General features: G+C 44.0%; 1 protein-coding gene across 2 annotated transcripts in view; it reads left to right on the top strand.

Moving 5' to 3' along the window:
* LOC112225716 (rap guanine nucleotide exchange factor-like 1) overlaps positions 1-10634 on the top strand; it is a 33017-nt gene extending 22383 nt beyond the window's left edge. For both annotated transcript variants that reach the window (XM_042307129.1, XM_024389836.2), the window contains exons 8-15: positions 1-100; positions 253-431; positions 645-735; positions 1003-1053; positions 1279-1366; positions 5538-5602; positions 5764-5818; positions 8488-10634. The exon at positions 1-100 is cut by the window's left edge and continues 23 nt beyond it. In XM_042307129.1, coding sequence (XP_042163063.1) covers positions 1-100; positions 253-431; positions 645-735; positions 1003-1053; positions 1279-1366; positions 5538-5602; positions 5764-5818; positions 8488-8612 — 754 coding nt within the window. In that variant the 3' untranslated portion in view covers positions 8613-10634. The remainder of the gene's footprint in view (positions 101-252; positions 432-644; positions 736-1002; positions 1054-1278; positions 1367-5537; positions 5603-5763; positions 5819-8487) is intronic.
* Positions 10635-18757: the final 8123 nt, after the last annotated feature.

An 18757-nucleotide genomic window follows, 5' to 3' on the forward strand; every position in this document is an offset into this window, starting at 1 on the left:
CTGGTCACCCGGCGACAGTAAACTCCATGACATGAGTGCTGAGGAGGTAGCCACTCAGCTGGTGGTGTTTGACTGGGAGCTCTTCAGCTGCGTGCATGAGGTCAGTGATTGGTGGAGCTGTTAGTACTGGGCGGAACCTCTGACAAATAATTGCAAAAAAAGTTCTCCATGATAAGGAATTATGCTGTGTGTGGTCTACCTACATATTCGATGAGGTAGACTTCTAGTACGTTTCTTCATTGGTATGTCCAGGTGGAGTTTGTGTGCTATGTGTTCCACGGCGAGCAGGCTCGCTGGCGCCCCCTCAACCTTGAGCTGGTACTGCAGCGATGCAGCGAGGTGCAGCATTGGGTCGCCACCGAGATCCTGCAGTGCCAGTCGCTGCCCAAGAGGGTGCAGCTCCTCCGCAAGTTCATCAAGATCGCAGCTCTGTGAGTTCCGGGTGACCTATTGAATTGTATTACACCTAGGTGTGTTGTATTGATGATATGTGTTTTAATGGTGTGTGGCCACAATAATAGTTTAAAATAGTGCCAAGTAGTGTTATTATTTGATCATTCCTAACAGTGTGTTTTACGGCGTTTTAGTTTATGGTGAAGTGTGTGTTATTGTCTAGTCTTATCTAACGTGTGTGTGTACTCCAGGTGTAAGCAGCAGCAGGACCTGCTGTCCTTCCTAGCTGTTGTTCTGGGGTTGGACAACCCTGCAGTCAGCCGCCTTCGCCTCACCTGGGAGGTAAAACACACACACACACACACACACACACACCAGTGGAGGCTGCTGAGGATGAGACAGCAAATAATGGCTGGAAAGGAGTAAATGGAATGATGTATTTGATACCATTCCACTCCTGCCATTACCACAGGCATGTCCTCCCCCAGTTAAGGTGCCACCAACCTCCTATGATACATACTCCTCTATGCAGACAGTCAACATGCACATCAGCAAGCACACTGGCGTAGGGATTTGTTTATAACTCTGGGGACTATTTGTTTGTGGCAGGGCCTACCTGGGAAGTTCAGGAAGCAGTTCCAGCAGTTTGAGAGCATTGCGGTGAGTGGCTGTTCGGGGTCTCGTAGGGGACAGTTGATGGAACCCCTATAATATGGGCTTACTGTGTATCAGGGTTGAGCTCAGTTCCATTTGTCAGTCAACAATTATAAAATAGGTCTTCTGACCTCAACAAGTAAATGACCCCAATCTGTATGTGGCTACGGGTTCATTTATAAAGGCACATTTAGTGAAGGGTGAGTGAGTGAACGCGTTGTTGTTTTTCAGGATCCATCCAGGAACCACAAGTCGTACAGAGACCTGATGGGCAGCCTCAGGCCCCCTCTCATCCCCTTCACACCGCTGCTGCTCAAAGGTGAGACAGACACACACACACTGTACACTATACACACAGCAAGTAAATTCACACAAACACTGTAGTTCTCTCTCTCCACTACCCAAATGCATGTGTTCATGGCCACAAAGATGCATCTTTACTAATACAAAACACACCCCATTTGGCTCAAACCACAGACTAAATGAGTGACGCCGGGCCGCTCCTCAGGGTCTCTCTCTGGCCATGGACACACACACACACCATAGCTGAGGAAACGCTACACGGTGTGTGTGTGGTGCTGAAAACAGGGGCACAAACCTCTACAACCCCCCTCAAACACACACTCACTCTACCCTCCAGATGTTGTCCAGATGTGAGCTCATAACATCTCTCAGACGCGCGCGCACACACACACAATGCTGATTAGAAGGCAGCCTTTCAGCACCGCCTTGCTAATTAACACCCATAGTTAATCTCTCCATCTCCCTCAACACTAGCCTGGGTACCAGTCTCTTTAGCGAACATTTGGAATGACAGTGGAAGGTTCGCTGAAGAGAATGGTGCTCAGGCTACCTCCACCCTGCACACACACAGAGCTCAGCATTGCTGGGCAACACGAGTATGTGACTCGTTAAATGTGGCCGATGCTGGAGTCTACATGTATCGTACTTCTACATCCTCTTGAGGAGTGAATTAAGACGGCTGTACATTCAGTCATTACACTTACATATACAGACGTACAAAGACATCCAGCATACACACACACACACATGCAACATGAACACAGGCTTGAGGCATCGGCATTGAGGCACTTCATAACCTACCGCTCCAACTTCACAACAGAAGTCCCTCATTATCTAAGAAAAGCGTGTTTTTCCTCTCTCCTTCTCCCTTTCATTTCCTTTCTCTCCCACGCACACCCTTTTAACTCAGCATGGGGGACCCTGTCTATCAACATAACCAGGTGGCATTAATTTCTCTGCTTTGAGAGCACACACCTCCACAGGTGATCAGCTCCATAATGAGCTCTACCTCCTTCCACCCTGACCTCCCTCCACCGTTGCCATGTACCCTGCTTTGAGTGTCAACTCCTTCCCCCCCCTTTTCTCTCCATTCCTCTTTCAAATCTAATCATTTCAAGGCAAGTGATATCATCTTTTTTAGATTAACAAAGAATTGGATCTGTTCAGGAATTGGATCAACAAAATATCACTCCCATTATTATATAGGCTAGCTGTAATTCATCGCTGTGATAATAGATTGGTTATGTACTTACATCATTCTACACCATAATGCTGTGTGTGCAATTTCCTTAATGTGTAGTATATTACACTTAAGTGTGTGCTTGTCTCATTCTCTCTCTCTCTCTCACACACACACTCACACACACACACATTGAGTATAAAAGCTCTCTTGTCAATGTCACTTAGACACCAAAAACATGTGTGGAATGTTTTATATTTGAATGCTGTGTATACCAGGCTCCAATATAATGTCAAGTTAAGAATGACGCCAGCTCCTAGTTTCCTATACAGGGCTGCACCAAGCTCTCAAGTCTCTTCCTTAGTTGAAGATCAATTCAATCTAACGTTGTAGTATTTTTATGCAGCTGTTTTCCACCAATGGTCCAATAGAATAACAGAATGGTTTTGGTGTACTGTAATATAATGTAGCTCAGTTGGTAGAGCATGGCACCAGGGTTGTGGGTTTGATTCCCATGGGGACCAACCTTTAAAAAAATATTTTTTTACACTATCCACTCACTTACCGTAAGTCGTAAGTCGCTTTGGAGAAGAGTGTCTGCTAAATGACTAAAATGTTCTTGTGAAATAATAATGAGGCTTTTTATCCGAAGTGACTTAGTCATGTGTGCGTACATGACTAATTGTGGCGTCTGTGAGCGCACGGGCAGCGCAATTGAGGCCATCTCCATTTTGTAGTTGTCAATTTTCTTGTACTGTTTTTAATCAGTTGGTAAACAAACTGAAATGGTGCATGCTGCCACCTGCAGTTATGAAATGTTTGCGCACGACTATAATTCATTAGCTGATCCCTCCTGATGATCTAGATAGAATTATGTGATCCTTCATTAAAGGGATAGTTCACCCAAATTAAGAAATAACACATTGGTTTCTTTAGCCTGTAAGCAGTCTATGGACAAGGTACAGCAATCCATGAACTATCCCTTTAACCCAGTTGACTACAAAAGGCTTAAAATCCTGAATGGCGTTGCCCATGCTAAAACAGGCTTTTGGGCACTAGAGTACTCTCATTCTCTATGGGTAGGACACATCTGCTGGCTAGCAGCTTAACAACCATATTGCTATATGTATTACGGAATGTTTCTTAATGGCCACCAGCATGTCACTGCTGGCTTGCTTCTGAAGCTAAGCAGGTTTGGTCCTGGTCAGTCCTTGGATGGGAGACCAGATGCTGCTGTAAGTAGTGTTGGCGGGCCAGTAGGAGGCACTCTTTCCTCTGGTCTAAAAAATATCCCAATGCCCCAGGGCCGTGATTGGGGACACTGCCCTGTGTAGGGTGCTGTCTTTCGAATGGGACGTTAAAACAGGTGTCCTGACTCTGTGAGATCATTAAAGATCCCATGGCACTTATCGTACGAGTAGGGGTGTTAACCCTGGTACCATCACGGTCACCTAATCATCCCCAGTTTACAATTGGCTCATTCACCCCCCTCCTCTCCCCTGTAACTATTCCCCAGGTCGTTGCTGTAAATGAGAACGTGTTCTCGGTCAACTTACCTGGTAAAATAACAGGTAAATAAAATAATAAATGGTGCAACCCATAGGATTTGAAAAAAATTCTGCATCAGAAAATGTCCATTAATATGTCAGCAGTAATAGTGGAATGATTGTTTTGTACAGTAGAACTTACCCACCAGTGTTGTGATATCCGTCTATTGATTTCTCCCGTAGGAGCGGCATCTGTTGACAAAATGGGAAAGCTGATTTTTGGCTGTGTTATCTAGTGGAAACCAGGTTGAGTGGCCATGTAGAAATTGCTCCGTCATGTCCTGCTTACTAATATTCTACACTGTTCACTCAATTTCAGTTTGAGAAAACAAGCACTGAATACTGTAGCGAATCATTGTACTAAATCGCTGTGAAATATATTTTCAATAACAAAAAAATAGTTTTTACAGCTGTTTGGACCAAAACCAAAAGTGAAAGACTAAAGCTCAATGAGAAGACTGGGAGATTTTGCTTTGAATGCAGCCTATTGCTGTTGCAATTACCCTAGCTTCCACATGGGGGAGAAATTCTAGGTGTGGCACCTTTTTTAAATGCTAGTACAACCTCATATCATTCTCTGTGATATTTTACTCAGACCTGGGTGGCAGGGTGAAGCATTTTCAAAATGTTATTGGACGTTATGGTATATCAGGAGTGTATTATTGTGCGCAACCTGACAGCTCAGTGAGGGCTTCCTGGTACCACGCTCGCTGGTTCAGAACGATAGCCTTTGTCCGTTCATCTCTGTGGTTTAAATAACTGAACAGTTCAAGCAGGCATGTGTATGTTGAAGAGTAAGATGCATCTGGCTTTTCTCTCTCTCTGTGTGTGTGTGTGTGTGGTGATGGTGGGGGAGTGAGGGAGGAAAATGCATATGTTTGCTATGTGTGTGATAGAGAGTTGGTTGGCAAAGTTTGTGTGTGTGTGTTCGGGAAGAGAAGGTGTGCCTGCTGTCCAGTGTGCAGCTCATAAAGCTCAGCTCCTAGCATCTTTAGTCCAGGGGTGAAAGAGGTCACATTAGCGTATCGCCTCACCTCCCTCCCTCCCTCCCTCCACCACACGCACAAACACCCTCCCTCCCTCCCTCCCTCCACCACACGCACAAACACCCTCCCTCCCCCAGGTCTAGCAGCATTCAGAACATTCTTCCTAACTGGGCGTATTGTCTCGATTAAACATGCCCCCCTTTTTTACCCAGCACCCGCAAATTCCAGTTCCTATGAAGGGATCACGGATTGTGACTCTTTGGCTTGTCTCCCTCTCGGTCCTACCTGTCCTCCGTCTATGGGCTAAAGCACCGGTAGACAAGGGCAGCTGCTGGGGCAGGTGTCCACAAGCCATTACTTAACTGTTCCCTGCCTTCACTGTGTGTTTACCTTTCTCTCTCTCTCTCCCTGTCTCTTCTTTTTCTCTCTCTTTCCCTCTTCTCTTTCTTCTCGCGCTCTCTCTCTCGCTCTCAGATCTGACCTTCCTCCACGAGAGCTGCAAGTCGTTTCATGGGGAGCTTGTCAATTTTGAGAAGATGGTGAGTGTACGTTCAGCCATTTGACAGAATAGCCAAAGAAATACATGTCTGTTTCTATTCGGCACAATCGGCGTGATTCCCTGGACAACAAGTTACCCCCCCCCGTTTCCCTGACTACTGTCTTACTACACATTACTACATGCGTCTCCTCTTTCTTCCAGCATAAAGTTGCAGAGATGGTGAGGAGCATCAGACGATACAGGAGCTCCCAACTAGGTAAGCGTTAAATGGCCACAGGCACACCTGTCTGTTAAGAATAGTCTTGAAGGAACCGAGCTCCACCCTGCCATCTGTTTAGAACAGCACAGGCCTCGGGGCCGTTCGATCACACAACCGCCATTCACGACCACTACACACCCACGCAGGCATTCTCCACCCATAATGAATGATATTACTGTCTGACAAACCACCTTGCTAAAACATTCCACTAAGTTGAGTTTAACACGTTAACATTATCACTCGTTACATAGCCTAGTTTGCATAAACGCCCACTAACATGAAGTCACTGCACCGGGTACAGCTCAAAACGCTGCGACATGGCTATCACACAGCCTAGCATGTTAGATGTTCAATATCATTATTGTCACGTAGCATCACATGCTGAAACACTCGCTAATGTTGGTATCGCATCGTCTAGCATGCTTAACACTCAATAATATCACTCTCACGGTTACACAACACATCTCACAGCCCAGGTCCACTATTTTTTTAAGAGCCAGCATCCCCAAGCGTCAGTGTGATTAATTTGTATCGCGCTCGTGCGCTACTCCGTGCCTTGCGCTCATTAGTTTCAGTAAAGCGCCACGCTGTCGGCCACACTAAGATCATCGACGTCCAGTCTAACGCTGTGCCCCGATCAACACACACAAGAGATTGCTGACGTGATATAAGACTCGTAACGCAAAGACAATCGATTAACCCAGTAGAACGTTGGCTTTCACCACCCTCTTATCGCTGTGTATTTATTGACATGGGGGCATAAAGAGAGGGTTTCACAGCAGGTGAACAACTTGGCCTGTCTACATACAACACAACATGTAGAGGTTTTATACCAGCTGAGGATTCTTCACATGTACAAGCATGTTATATGTAGAAAAATACTCTACGTCTAGATATTTGGGGGGAAACATGAATGTTCCTCATGGTGATACTCCTGACACAGTGCACTTGCTAATGGACAAACACCACACCATGTTGAACACCACTAAAACAACACCTTTATGTACCTTATTTTTCCTGCTACATTGATATGGAGTAAAGCGTTGTTGGGTTTGGGGCTTTACAAGAAAGGCATTTCACTGTACTTGTGTACGTGACGTTAAAACCCGCGACCTGAGATCAGAGCCAAGCCTCACTGCTTCACGTCATACCATGACCTTAATCAGTGCATAATGTTGCCTCAGCCAGGGCAGGGTTACTGTTTTGTTGTTGTTGTTGTATTTTACTTTTAGATCTAGTTACACATCTAGTTCTGTCTATTAGATGACAAGTTAATTCCAAGGCTTAAGCTCCTTTTGTGATGTTTAAAGAACACAAACAAGACTTGACGTAAACTGTGGTGGGTAGAACCTGAGGTTGAAAAGCTTCTGCCTGAAAGTGACAAAATGGGGTTTCTTTTCACTCTGGAATATTCCAATCGTCTTCCTTCGGGATCCACAGACCAGTTGCAGGAAGTGCTGAAACCCTTTTTTAGATGTGTATTATATGGTACACAGTGCTATAATGAATCTGGGCTTAGATGCATAAGTCCTAGAGGGCTTAGTTACAGCGGTACATTGTCTGAGATTACCACTGTATCCTAATGGACTGCATGGAATGTATCACAAAGTGCCTCGTTGGATGACCGCAGGGGTCTCTCTCCCTCATTTCAATCCCTCTATTTTTCACCATCTTTCTCCCCATCTCTTTTTTTTTCTCCACCTGAGTGACTTTGACAATGGTCATCTCATTCCATTAAGTATAGGTTACTTCTGCTTAGCGAGCTAGAGCACACATTTAACCCCGTGTTCTCCGACAGGTATAGGTCTACATTCAGGCATACACCACATTCACAAACCCATTGAACCCCCCTCTTCCAAAAAAAAAAGGAACAGCTTCAAAATGGCCCTTTGGGCTCAGTAGTAAAATGGCCATCTTATCCTATGGATCGCTGTTGTGATGGTGGCACAGAGGAGGATAACGATGCATCCAATAAGGATTTGCTGCACCCAGAATGGGAAAGGACAAGTTGAGGCTATTGATAGCCTGCCTGACAAAGTGTTTTGCTGTTGGTTAGAACTGAATCAAACCAGTTTCTTTGCCTGCTGCATTGTGTGGGCTCGTCGTGAGCAGATGCTGCTGCGATCCTCTAGTTAGGTCAAGTGGAAGTAGTGGGGTATCTGCCGCCACCCGGTGGTGAGATCAGGACATTGCATGCCACAGCAGCTTCTCTGGGGGTTACACTACCATATAGTGCAGGGATCATCAACTAGATTTAAATATATATATATATTTATTTTTGCGGATGGTCGGGGGGCAGGAATATAATTACAAATAATATGTAGACTGCAAATTGACCGAAAGTATCCCAAACATAATCATTTCAAACCTTGCCTATATTGAATACGATCACGTGCCTCTATTATGAGTGAGAATACTTGGGAACGGGTTTAGATTTTTTTTAATAACTTGGAGCTTATTTCCTGGTGTTTTTACAGACTTTAATGTCTAATAATTATACAAAAAATATATATTTTTGTGCTAAAAACTTGGGGGGTGGGGGGGCAAATAAAACCACCTGCGGGACACCAGTTGAGGGACCCTGATCTAGGTGGTGAAATATGATTACTGCTTAAATTGTTTTGTTGGGGGTATGTTTAACTAATGAACTGACCTCTCTCTCGTAGCTTTGGATGCAGAGCCTTCCCCCTCTCACCTCCAGACCAAGGCCTACATTCGCCAGCTGCAGGTCATTGACAATCAGAACCTGCTCTTTGAAATGTCCTGCAAGATGGAGCCCAAAGACATGTGAGAGAAAGTGTGAGAAGAGGGACGAGAAAGAGGGAGATCGCCCATATACACCCCCCCCACCCTTCTCCACTGCAACTCTGCCCTCCTCAATGGCCTCAACTCTGATTGGATGAATCAGCTAGCCATTTTTGTAACTTTGCTATGCTGTGTTTTCCTGGCTTCCTCCCACACCCTTCCCGGTCTGCTTGTCACGAGCCACCGCTGATTTTGTGTACAATACTCAGACTGCTGGAAACGGCTGAGAAAAATGACTAGAACTCTTTTCTTTGAAACCTCGTGCGTGTGACTTTGTGAGCATGTTAATGTATGAGGAGGGCAGGAGGTTTCAGGACTGACTTGAGTAGCAGATTGGACAGCCATTTTGCGCAGAGGATGAATGAATAGTAGACTTTTGTTTGATTTGTTTTTGTTTCCCCAACACCAAGTCATGCTTTTGCTTTCACGTCCAAGTGAAGCCTGTCCAGTTTGCACTGCCACCAAACCCCCTTCCCCAACTGAACCTTTCTGAACTTACCCAAACCAGGATGGTTAGCCCAAATGGGGAAAGGCCGGCTTTGTTTTACTAGACCAGTTGAACTGAAGTCTCTGACATTTGACCCCCAGACAGACTGTATTCCTGCTATTGTCCCGCCTTTTCTCTGTGAACTACTCGGACGTGAGACAATCTAACCCTGTGACCTCTAACCTAACTCTTGACCCCTCCCCTCCAGCCAACATGGGCACTTACCACCGACCGCTCAGTGGCAGCCCTCAACGAGTCAGCGATAATAGAAAATATACTCCTGTACTAGTACTTCTGGGCTAAAATAAACCCAGAGTTTATACCTCTGAACAAAAGCTTCCACCATGTCACAAGAAGATGTGGTATTCTGAGTGATGGTGGAATGAAAAGTCTCTGAACCCCATTTATGTGCTGCGGGCTTATTGGCTCCCCACATTCAAAGATCTCTCTCATTGGCTGAGTCAGTTGTTGATTGACAGCTCTTGATGATCCCACCCTTTGGGGGGGTTCAGACTGAGGCCTCAGGTTCACCATCACAAGACAAACCCTTCTTTATGTACAGTACAGATGATGGCAGCCAACCAAGCACTTTTGCCTGACCTCAGGGTACATTTCAGTGAGGATAAATACAGCATGAGAATTGTTTATGATTTGTACAAAATGTTCAGTATGATTTTTATCGCAATTTAACAAAGCCATTGTCACATAACTCTCAAAAGAACCAAGGCCCGTTTTATTTTATAGGCATGGTACCATCATCATGGCCACTTGTACTGCACCATAGTTTCTAATATGCTGATTGATGAATTTCTCGTTGAAAATGGAGTTAAACAACTGGACCCAGTGACGCTGACAACACTTGTTTGCCTGCAACTCTCTCAGGATCCCTGGGTCACGACCTTCGCGGAGGGCTGCCTGGCAATGCCTGTACGATAAAGCTGTAATGTAAATATTCTATGTGTAAATAGCTAAATAATATGGAGACTCTATTTTATGTAAGATGCAAGGAGATTATTTTATTTGTTTTTGTAAATCTGAGAACGGGTGTAAATGGAGACAGAAATGGAGTCTGCTACTGTAGTTGAGGTGAATTGATGAATTGTACAGCATATTTCTTCTGTTTTTTGTTTTCTTAAGCGAGACAGGGTGGGGTGGGAATTTGACTCGCGTGGGGTTTTGTTTTTGTACAGAAGTCAGTGTTTACAGTCATCTCTCCTGAAACTCAGATGTGTCATTAGATGTGGCCCAAGGTTATATCAGAGCAGTTGTATCAAACCCACCCTTAACCCTTAGGCAATGTGTAGATCTGGAGTAATTGGATAGGTGGTAATGTAGTAACACCTCCACTTTGCCCTGTGATAGGCTAGATGGAATTGTCACTACATTATATTACTTACACCTATCACCTGTTTAGGAGTTTGGGGCTGAGGGTTTGGGAGTCGATCTGTTCTTTTTAACCATGGGGAGGCCCTTCACTCTGGCCTCAGTTACCACGCACCTAAATAAAGCCTCTTCTGATGACACCTGTGTGCTGTTGGTTTATTCTGTCATTTAACCTTGGCTACTGCCTCTTTCTCAATTTTTCACTTAAAACTAATAGGCATTGGCACACAGAGCAGGGATTTAGAAAAGCTAATTTTAACCAATTCAAATGTATCAGTTCCTCCAACTAATTTAAGTTACTTAACTTGAGTTAATCATGGATGGATTTGGACATGAAGACCCGAAAATGCTAATATAGGTAGCATTAATTTGCATTGGATTTGTGTCACATATACTCAAAAGTTAGCATTTGATACAGTGGCTGGGTAAAAAAAAACAAAGCATGGTCACACCTTATCATAAACTGCTTACAGGGTAATCAAACCAATGACAGAGGGCTTTTCATTTTGTGCCGATATGGGATATACATTTTGTCCTATCATGATGGAATGGTCCCCGACCATATACCCTAGACACCCACCTGAGCGACCCATACACTGAGAAGTCCTTATGTGTTTTATAGGCCTACGGCAAGAAGCCAAGGCAGAAATATGCAGTCAGAGTCCCACTAAAGAAGCACCGACCACTCAAGATTCAGGAGCCTGCCTGGCCTTACAAAGCCAAAGCCCCCGGATGGGTGAGCATAACATAAAATACATTTCTCACAGCTGCTAATGAGAACCTTAATGACCTTGTACCTAGCCGGTGGGAATTCCGGTGGGGTGTCCCCACCCAGGTCGTGGTAGTGCTGACCACACTAGCTGCAGTAACCCATGTGGAGGGGTCACACTTGAACAATCAGAGAGGGGGGAAATTATTGTGGCCCTGGTGGCACAAAATAATCAAAGGTCTGACTGCATAGAGATGCTTGTGTAAATGGGACCAGCGTAGGTGTTTCAGGGGAAGGGGGTGTAACAAATTTGATTTGAATTTGTCACATACACGTGTTTAGCAGATGTTATTGCGGGTGTAGCGAAATGCTTGTGTTTCTAGTTCTGACAGTGCAGCAATATCTAACAAGTAATATTTCACAACATACCTAATACACACATCTAAGTAAAGGAATGGAATTAAGAATATATAAATATATGGACGGGCAACGTCAGAGCCGGCATAGACTGAGATACTGTAGATAGTATAGAATGCAGTATATACATATGAGATGAGTAATGCAAGATATGTAAACATTATTAAAGTGACATTAAGGTGACAGGGTGTTCCATTTATTAAAATGGCTAATGTATTCAAGTCTGTGTATGTAGGCTGCAGTCTCTCTGTGCTAGTGATGGCTATTTAACAGTCTGATGGCGTTGAGATAGAAGCTGTTTTTCAGTCTCGGTCCCGGCACCTGTACTGACCTCGCAATGATAGCGGGGTGAACTGGATGATAGTGGGGTGAACAGGCAGTGGCTCAAGTGGTTTTGTCCTTGATGATCTATCTGGCCTTCCTGTGACATCGGGTGCTGTAGGTGTACTGGAGGGCAGGTAGTTTGCCCCCAGTGATGCGTTGTAAAGACCGCACCACCCTCTGGAGAGCCCTACGATTGTGGGCGGTGTAGTTGGATGCTCAATTGTGCATTTATATAAAAGGTTTGTGAGGATTTTAGGTGACACGCCACATTTCTTCAGCCTCCTGAGGTTGAAGAGGCTCTGTTGCACCTTCTCCACAACAATGTCTGTGTAGGTGTCCATTTCAGTTTGTTGGTGATGTGTACGCCGAGGAACTTAACTTCTCAGCTTCTCCACTGGTGTCCCTTTGATGTGGATCGAGGGGTGCTGTTTCCTGAAGTCCACGATCATCTCCTTTGTTTTGTTGACATTGAGTGAGAGGTTATTTTCCTGACACCACACTCCCAGAGCCCTCACCTCCTCCCTGTAGGCTGTCTCGTCATTGTTGGTAATCAAGCCTACTATTGTTGTCTTCTGCAAACTTGATGATTGAGTTGGAGGCGTACATCGTCACACAGTCATGGGTGAACAGGGAGTACAGGAGGTGGCTGAGCACACACCCTTGTGTGGCCCCACCTGGGTACTATAGTGTTGGGTAATATAGTGTTGAACGCTGAGCTATAGTCAACAAACAGCATTCTTAAATAGGTATTCATCTTGTCCAGATGGGATAGGGCAGCATGCAGTGTGATGGAGATTGCATCGTCTGTGGATCTATTTTGGAGGTAAGCAAATTGGAGTGGGTTTAGGACAGGCCTGGGCAATTATTTTCCATGGAGGGCCACATTCAAATATACACTGCTCAAAAAAATAATATTTTTATTAAATACTTTTTTCATTACATAGTTGAATGTGCTGACAACAAAAACAGACAAAAATGATCAATGCAAATCAAATTTATCAACCCATGGAGGTCTGGATTTGGAGTAACACTCAAAATTAAAGTGGAAAACCACACTACAGGCTGATCCAACTTTGATGTAATGTCCTTAAAACAAGTCAAAATTAGGCTCAGTAGTGTGTGTAGCCTCCACGTGCCTGTATGACCTCCCTACAACGCCTGGGCCTGCTCCTGATGAGGTGGCGGATGGTCTCCTGAGGGATCTCCTGCCAGACCTGGACTAAAGCATCCGCCAACTCCTGGACAGTCTGTGGTGCAACGTGGCGTTGGTGGATGGAGCGAGACATGATGTCCCAGATGTGCTCAATTGGATTCAGGTCTGGGGAACGGGCGGGCCAGTCCATAGCATCAATGCCTTCCTCTTGCAGGAACTACTGACACACTCCAGCCACATGAGGTCTAGCATTGTCTTGCATTAGGAGGAATCCAGGGCCAACCGCACCAGCATATGGTCTCACAAGGGGTCTGAGGATCTCATCTTGGTACCTAATGGCAGTCAGGCTACCTCTGGCGAGCACATGGAGGGCTGTGCGGCTCCCCAAAGAAATACCACCCCACACCATGACTGACCCACCGCCAAACTGGTTATGCTGGAGGATGTTGCAGGCAGCAGAACGTTCTCCACGGTGTCTTCAGACTGTCATGTCTGTCACATGTGCTCAATGTGAACCTGCTTTCATCTGTGAAGAGCATAGGGCGCCAGTGGCGAATTTGCCAATCTTGGTGTTCTCTGGCAAATGCCAAACGTCCTGCACGGTGTTGGGCTGTAAGCTCAACCCCCACCTGTGGACGTTGGGCCCTCATACCACCCTCATGGAGTCTGTTTCTGACCGTTTGAGCAGACACATGCACATTTGTGGCCTGCTGGAGGTCATTTTGCAGGGCTCTGGCAGTGCTCCTCCTGCTCCTCCTTGCACAAAGGCGGAGGTAGCGGTCCTGCTGCTGGGTTGTTGGCCTCCTCCACGTCTCCTGATGTACTGGCCTGTCTCCTGGTAGCGCCTCCATGCTCTGGACACTACGCTGACAGACATAGCAAACCTTCTTGCCACAGCTCGCATTGATGTGCCATCCCGGATGAGATGCACTACCTGAGCCACTTGTGTGGGTTGTAGACTCCGTCTTATGCTACCAGTAGAGTGAAAGCACTGCCAGCATTCAAAAGTGACCAAAACATCAGCCAGGAAGCATAGGCACTGAGAAATGGTCTGTGGTTATCACCTGCAGAACCACTCCTTTATTGGGGGTGTCTTGCCAATTGCCTATAATTTCCACCTGTTGTCCATTCCATTTGCACAACAGCATGTGACATTTATTGTCAATCAGTGTTGCTTCCTAAGTGGACAGTTTGATTTCACAGAAGTGTGATTGACTTGGAGTTACATTGTGTTGTTTAAGTGTTCCCTTTATTTTTTTGAGCAGTGTATTTTTGCCATCACAGGCTAGAATCATATTACAGGATTATACATGTGTATGACTGTGTTGACATATATATCTACTGTAAATCACATCCAGATATGCTACTTCACTTTTTCAACATGCCCCGAAATAAACCACATCCATTTGGTAGGTATTTTCATTATTAAAACATGCAATGAACTACACGGAGGAAAAGTACACTGTGCATTCAGCACCATGGACAGAACTCTTGTGAACGGGTATGCACAAAAACAAAAAGAGCTCAACATTACATTTAAACTACTCAGTGTAAATCTCTGATGGGCATTGACTACAGCAGTGAAGTCAGGTATAGTTTCTGACGTCGCTACGCGCAGGATTGCTGAGAGGTGAGAGTAAGAGATGATCTGTGCCTTGACTTGTTATATTTTATCACTGAAAAAAAATGGCTGTTCACATACTTAGGTTGACCCAAACAGTACAAACATCTTCTGAGCATGACTCCTAATCTCTCCTAATCTAGTTGTGTTCATCGAGAGATGCGTAGAACCTCGTCAGTGACGTTGTTTTGAATAATTCTCCAATCACTGCGTCAGACTGAAGATCAATAATCTCAAGTTGCAGGTCAGTGGGAGCGTTATCCACATTGAAGGTGAAAGGAAGCCAACAACATTTTGAAATCCTGAAAAACGAAGAAAGCACGCAGCAGCGTGGTCATCTAATAGGGAACAGACTGGTAGTGTCAGAAGGTCATCTAATAGGGAACAGACTGGTAGTGTCAGAAGGTCATCTAATAGGGAACAGACTGGTAGTGTCAGAAGGTCATCTAATAGGGAACAGACTGGTAGTGTCAGAAGGTCATCTAATAGGGAACAGACTGGTAGTGTCAGAAGGTGGGTGAGATTGTTGGCTTCTACTTGGTGGGTCAGGAGGAGTCATTTTCCCTTGAATGCTTTGACAAGGCTATACATCTGCATCTAAATGTACAAAAAGGCCAAAACACACCCTACATTCATCGTCTACTTTCCTTTTCTTTGAAAAACTAATTTTTGCAATTTCTAGCTATCTACTATTTGCAACTGTGACGTGTCAGCCTGTCAGTCGCTGTCTGTCCTCGTGCAGTTGTTATTTATACGTGCCTTCAAAATAAATGTCCCACAAGCGGTGGGATTTAAATCATTACACAAAGGCGAGTATTCATTGGGCTTTTAATTTGAATAACAAATACGTTTTTCAAAACTTTACCCTTGCAAATTGTTCATGTGATCCGAGCATGATTACGCGGGCGGTATTGAATCATTTTCGATTTTCGGTGTTGTGCCGAAAATCTCCCCACTGTCAGAATCCCCCCTTCGCGTGAACGCGCACGCACTCAATTCTTCATTGCAGCGACTTGCTTGCTAGTTGAGATTTCTGATCACGTTAGGCTGTGTTTAATTTGATTTCGATTCCGGGTTGATCGCGGGGGAGGCACTAGTAATGTCTGCAGTTTTAGGTTTGGCTATTTGTTTCAAGTGTATTAGTCTATAAATAAATCTATTTTCCAAAATTCGTCATCTCTCCCATGTCTTATTCGACTCGTAGTTGTTCTGAAATGTTTATTGCTTGCCTACATGACTCCCTAGTCTATGTTTAATATAACACACATACATTAATTAATTTCGTGGAAGTTTTATTTTTTTTTACTATTTTCTACATTGTCGAATAAATAACAGTGAAGACAAAACTATGAATTAATACATGGAATTATGTAGTATCCAAAAAAGTTTAAAAATATATATATATATATTTTAGATTCTTCAAAGTAGCCACACTTTGCCTTGATGGCAGCTTTTCACACTCTTGGAATTCTCTCAACCAGCTTCACCTGAAATGCTTTTCCAACATTCTTGAAGTTGTTCCCACATATGCTGTGCACTTGTTGGCTGCTTGTCCATCACTTGGCGGTCCAACTCATCCCAAACCATCTTAATTGGGTTGAAGTCGGGTGATTGTGGAGGCCAGGTCAGCTGACGCAGCACTCCATCACTCTTCTTCTTGGTCAAATATCCTTTACACAGCCTGGAGGTGTATTGGGTCATTGTCCTGTTGAAAAACAAATGATCGTCCCAGTACGCGTAAACCAGATGGGATGGCGTATTGCTGCAGAATGCTGTGGTACCCTGGTTAAGTGTGCCTTGAATTCTAAATAAATCATAGACGGTGTCACCAGCAAAGCACCATCACACCACCTCCTCCATGCTTCACGGTGGTAACCACACATGCGGAGATCAGCAGGGGGCGGCAGGGTAGCCTAGTGGTTAGAGCATTGGACTAGTAACTGAAAAGGTTGCACGTTCAAATCCCTGAGCTGACAAGGTACAAATCTGTCATTCTGCCCCTGAACAGGCAGTTAACCCACTGTTCCTAGGCTGTCATTGAAAATAAGAATTTGTTCTTAACTGACTTGCGTAGTTTAAAAAAATATATCCAAAAAGGGCAGATTTCCACTCATGTTTCTTGGCCCAAGCAAGTCTCTTCTTATTGGTGTCCTTTAGTGGTGGTTTCTTTCTTTCTCAATTCAACCATGAAGGCCTGATTCATGCTCTGAACAGTTGATGTTGAGATGTGTCTGTTACTTGAACTCTGTGAAGGGTTAGGGCTCCGAAGTGGCGCAGTGCATCTCAGCGCCAGAGGAGTCACTACAGACAACCTGGTTCAAATCAAGACTATCACAACCGGCTGTGATTGGGAGTCCCATAGGGCGGCGTACAATTGGCCCAGCGTCGTCTGAGTTTGGCTGGTGTAGGCTGTTATTGTAAATAAGAACTTGTTTTTAAATGACTTGCCTAGTTAAATAAAGGTAAAATTCATTTTTTTAAAGTATTGATTTGGAATGAAATTTCTGAGGCAAGAGGGCCAGCATCCTGGAGTTGCCTCTTCGATGTTGAAACTGGTGTTTTGAGGGTACTATTTAATGAAGTTGTCAGTTATGGACTTGTGAGGCGTCTGTTTCTCAAACTAGACACTCTAATGTACTTGTCCTCTTGCTCATTTGTGCACTGGGGCCTCCCACTCCTCTTTCTATTCTGGTTAGGTCCAGTTTGCGCTGTTCTGTGAAGGGAGTAGTACACAGCGTTGTACGAGATCTTCAGTTTCTTGGCAGTTTCTCACATGGAATAGCCTTCATTTCTCAGAACAAGAATAGACTGATGAGTTTCAGAATAAAGTGCTTTGTTTCTGGCCATTTTGAGCCTGTAATCGAATCCACAAATGCTGACGCTCCAGATACTCAACTAGCCTAAAGGCGAGTTTTATTGCTTCTTTAATCAGAACAAGTTTTCAGCTGTGCTAACATAATTGCAAAACGGTTTTCTAATGATCAATTAGCCTTTTAAAATTATAAACTTGGATTAGCTAACACAATGTGCCATTGGAACACAGGAGTGATAGTTGCTGATAATGGGCCTCTGTACACCTATGTAGATATTCCATTAAAAGAATCTGCCATTTCCAGCTACAATAGTAATTTACAACATTAATAATGTCTACACGGTATTTCTGATCAATTTGATGTTATTTTACTGAAAATGTTGAAATATACTTCTCCTATGGGCAAAGGGAAAAAAAGGGGTGATGATATTAACAATTTTGATCCAAATGTGCAAATTGTCCAAACAGATCTATAAGATAACAGATTGATTTTTATTTGACCATAAACATATGTCTCATTAATCTATAAGGTCCAAATAATGATTCTTTGAAAATATACAATAATTGATGAAGCCTAAAAGCAATAGTTATTATGGTGGGAGATTATAATACGGTTTAAATACCTCAATGGACTGTAAAGGAAATCGAACTACAAACGATCACCCTCATGCACTTAAGGAAATCACGAATATCATGGATATATTAGACCTAGTGAGATATACAGAGGTTTAATATCCTGACCTAGTGAGATATACATGGCGGAGGCTCAATCAAGCCAGTCATCTTGACTACTATTTTATGTCATTCTCGCTGGCACCAGGACCATCAAATAAATTGGCATATACATTACTATTACAGAATTTCCACATGGGAGAATATTGAAAACTGACTTTTTCCCCAACATAACATAGGTACAGCAGATCCCCCTTATTGTTTTAGACACTTCTAAAATGTGCCTTTAGAGGAAATGCAATTCAATACTCATCTTTAAAACAAAAGCAATTTAGGTCAAAATAGTTCATATTAACAAAGGAAATAGAAGGACCAACAGTACAGATAGATCGCAATAAAAACTGTACCATAGAGGCACAGAATAAGTTAGAGGGAAAACAAAAAGAAATGGAGGAACTTATTTAAGAAAAGTCAAGTGTAATATATTATAGAAATACAGCAAACTGGGTGGAATATGGGGGAAAAAATGTACCAAATTATTATTTAATCTTCA

The sequence above is a fragment of the Oncorhynchus tshawytscha genome, linkage group LG27 (genome assembly GCF_018296145.1).
Source record: "Oncorhynchus tshawytscha isolate Ot180627B linkage group LG27, Otsh_v2.0, whole genome shotgun sequence".
NCBI classification, from domain to species: Eukaryota; Metazoa; Chordata; class Actinopteri; order Salmoniformes; family Salmonidae; genus Oncorhynchus; species Oncorhynchus tshawytscha.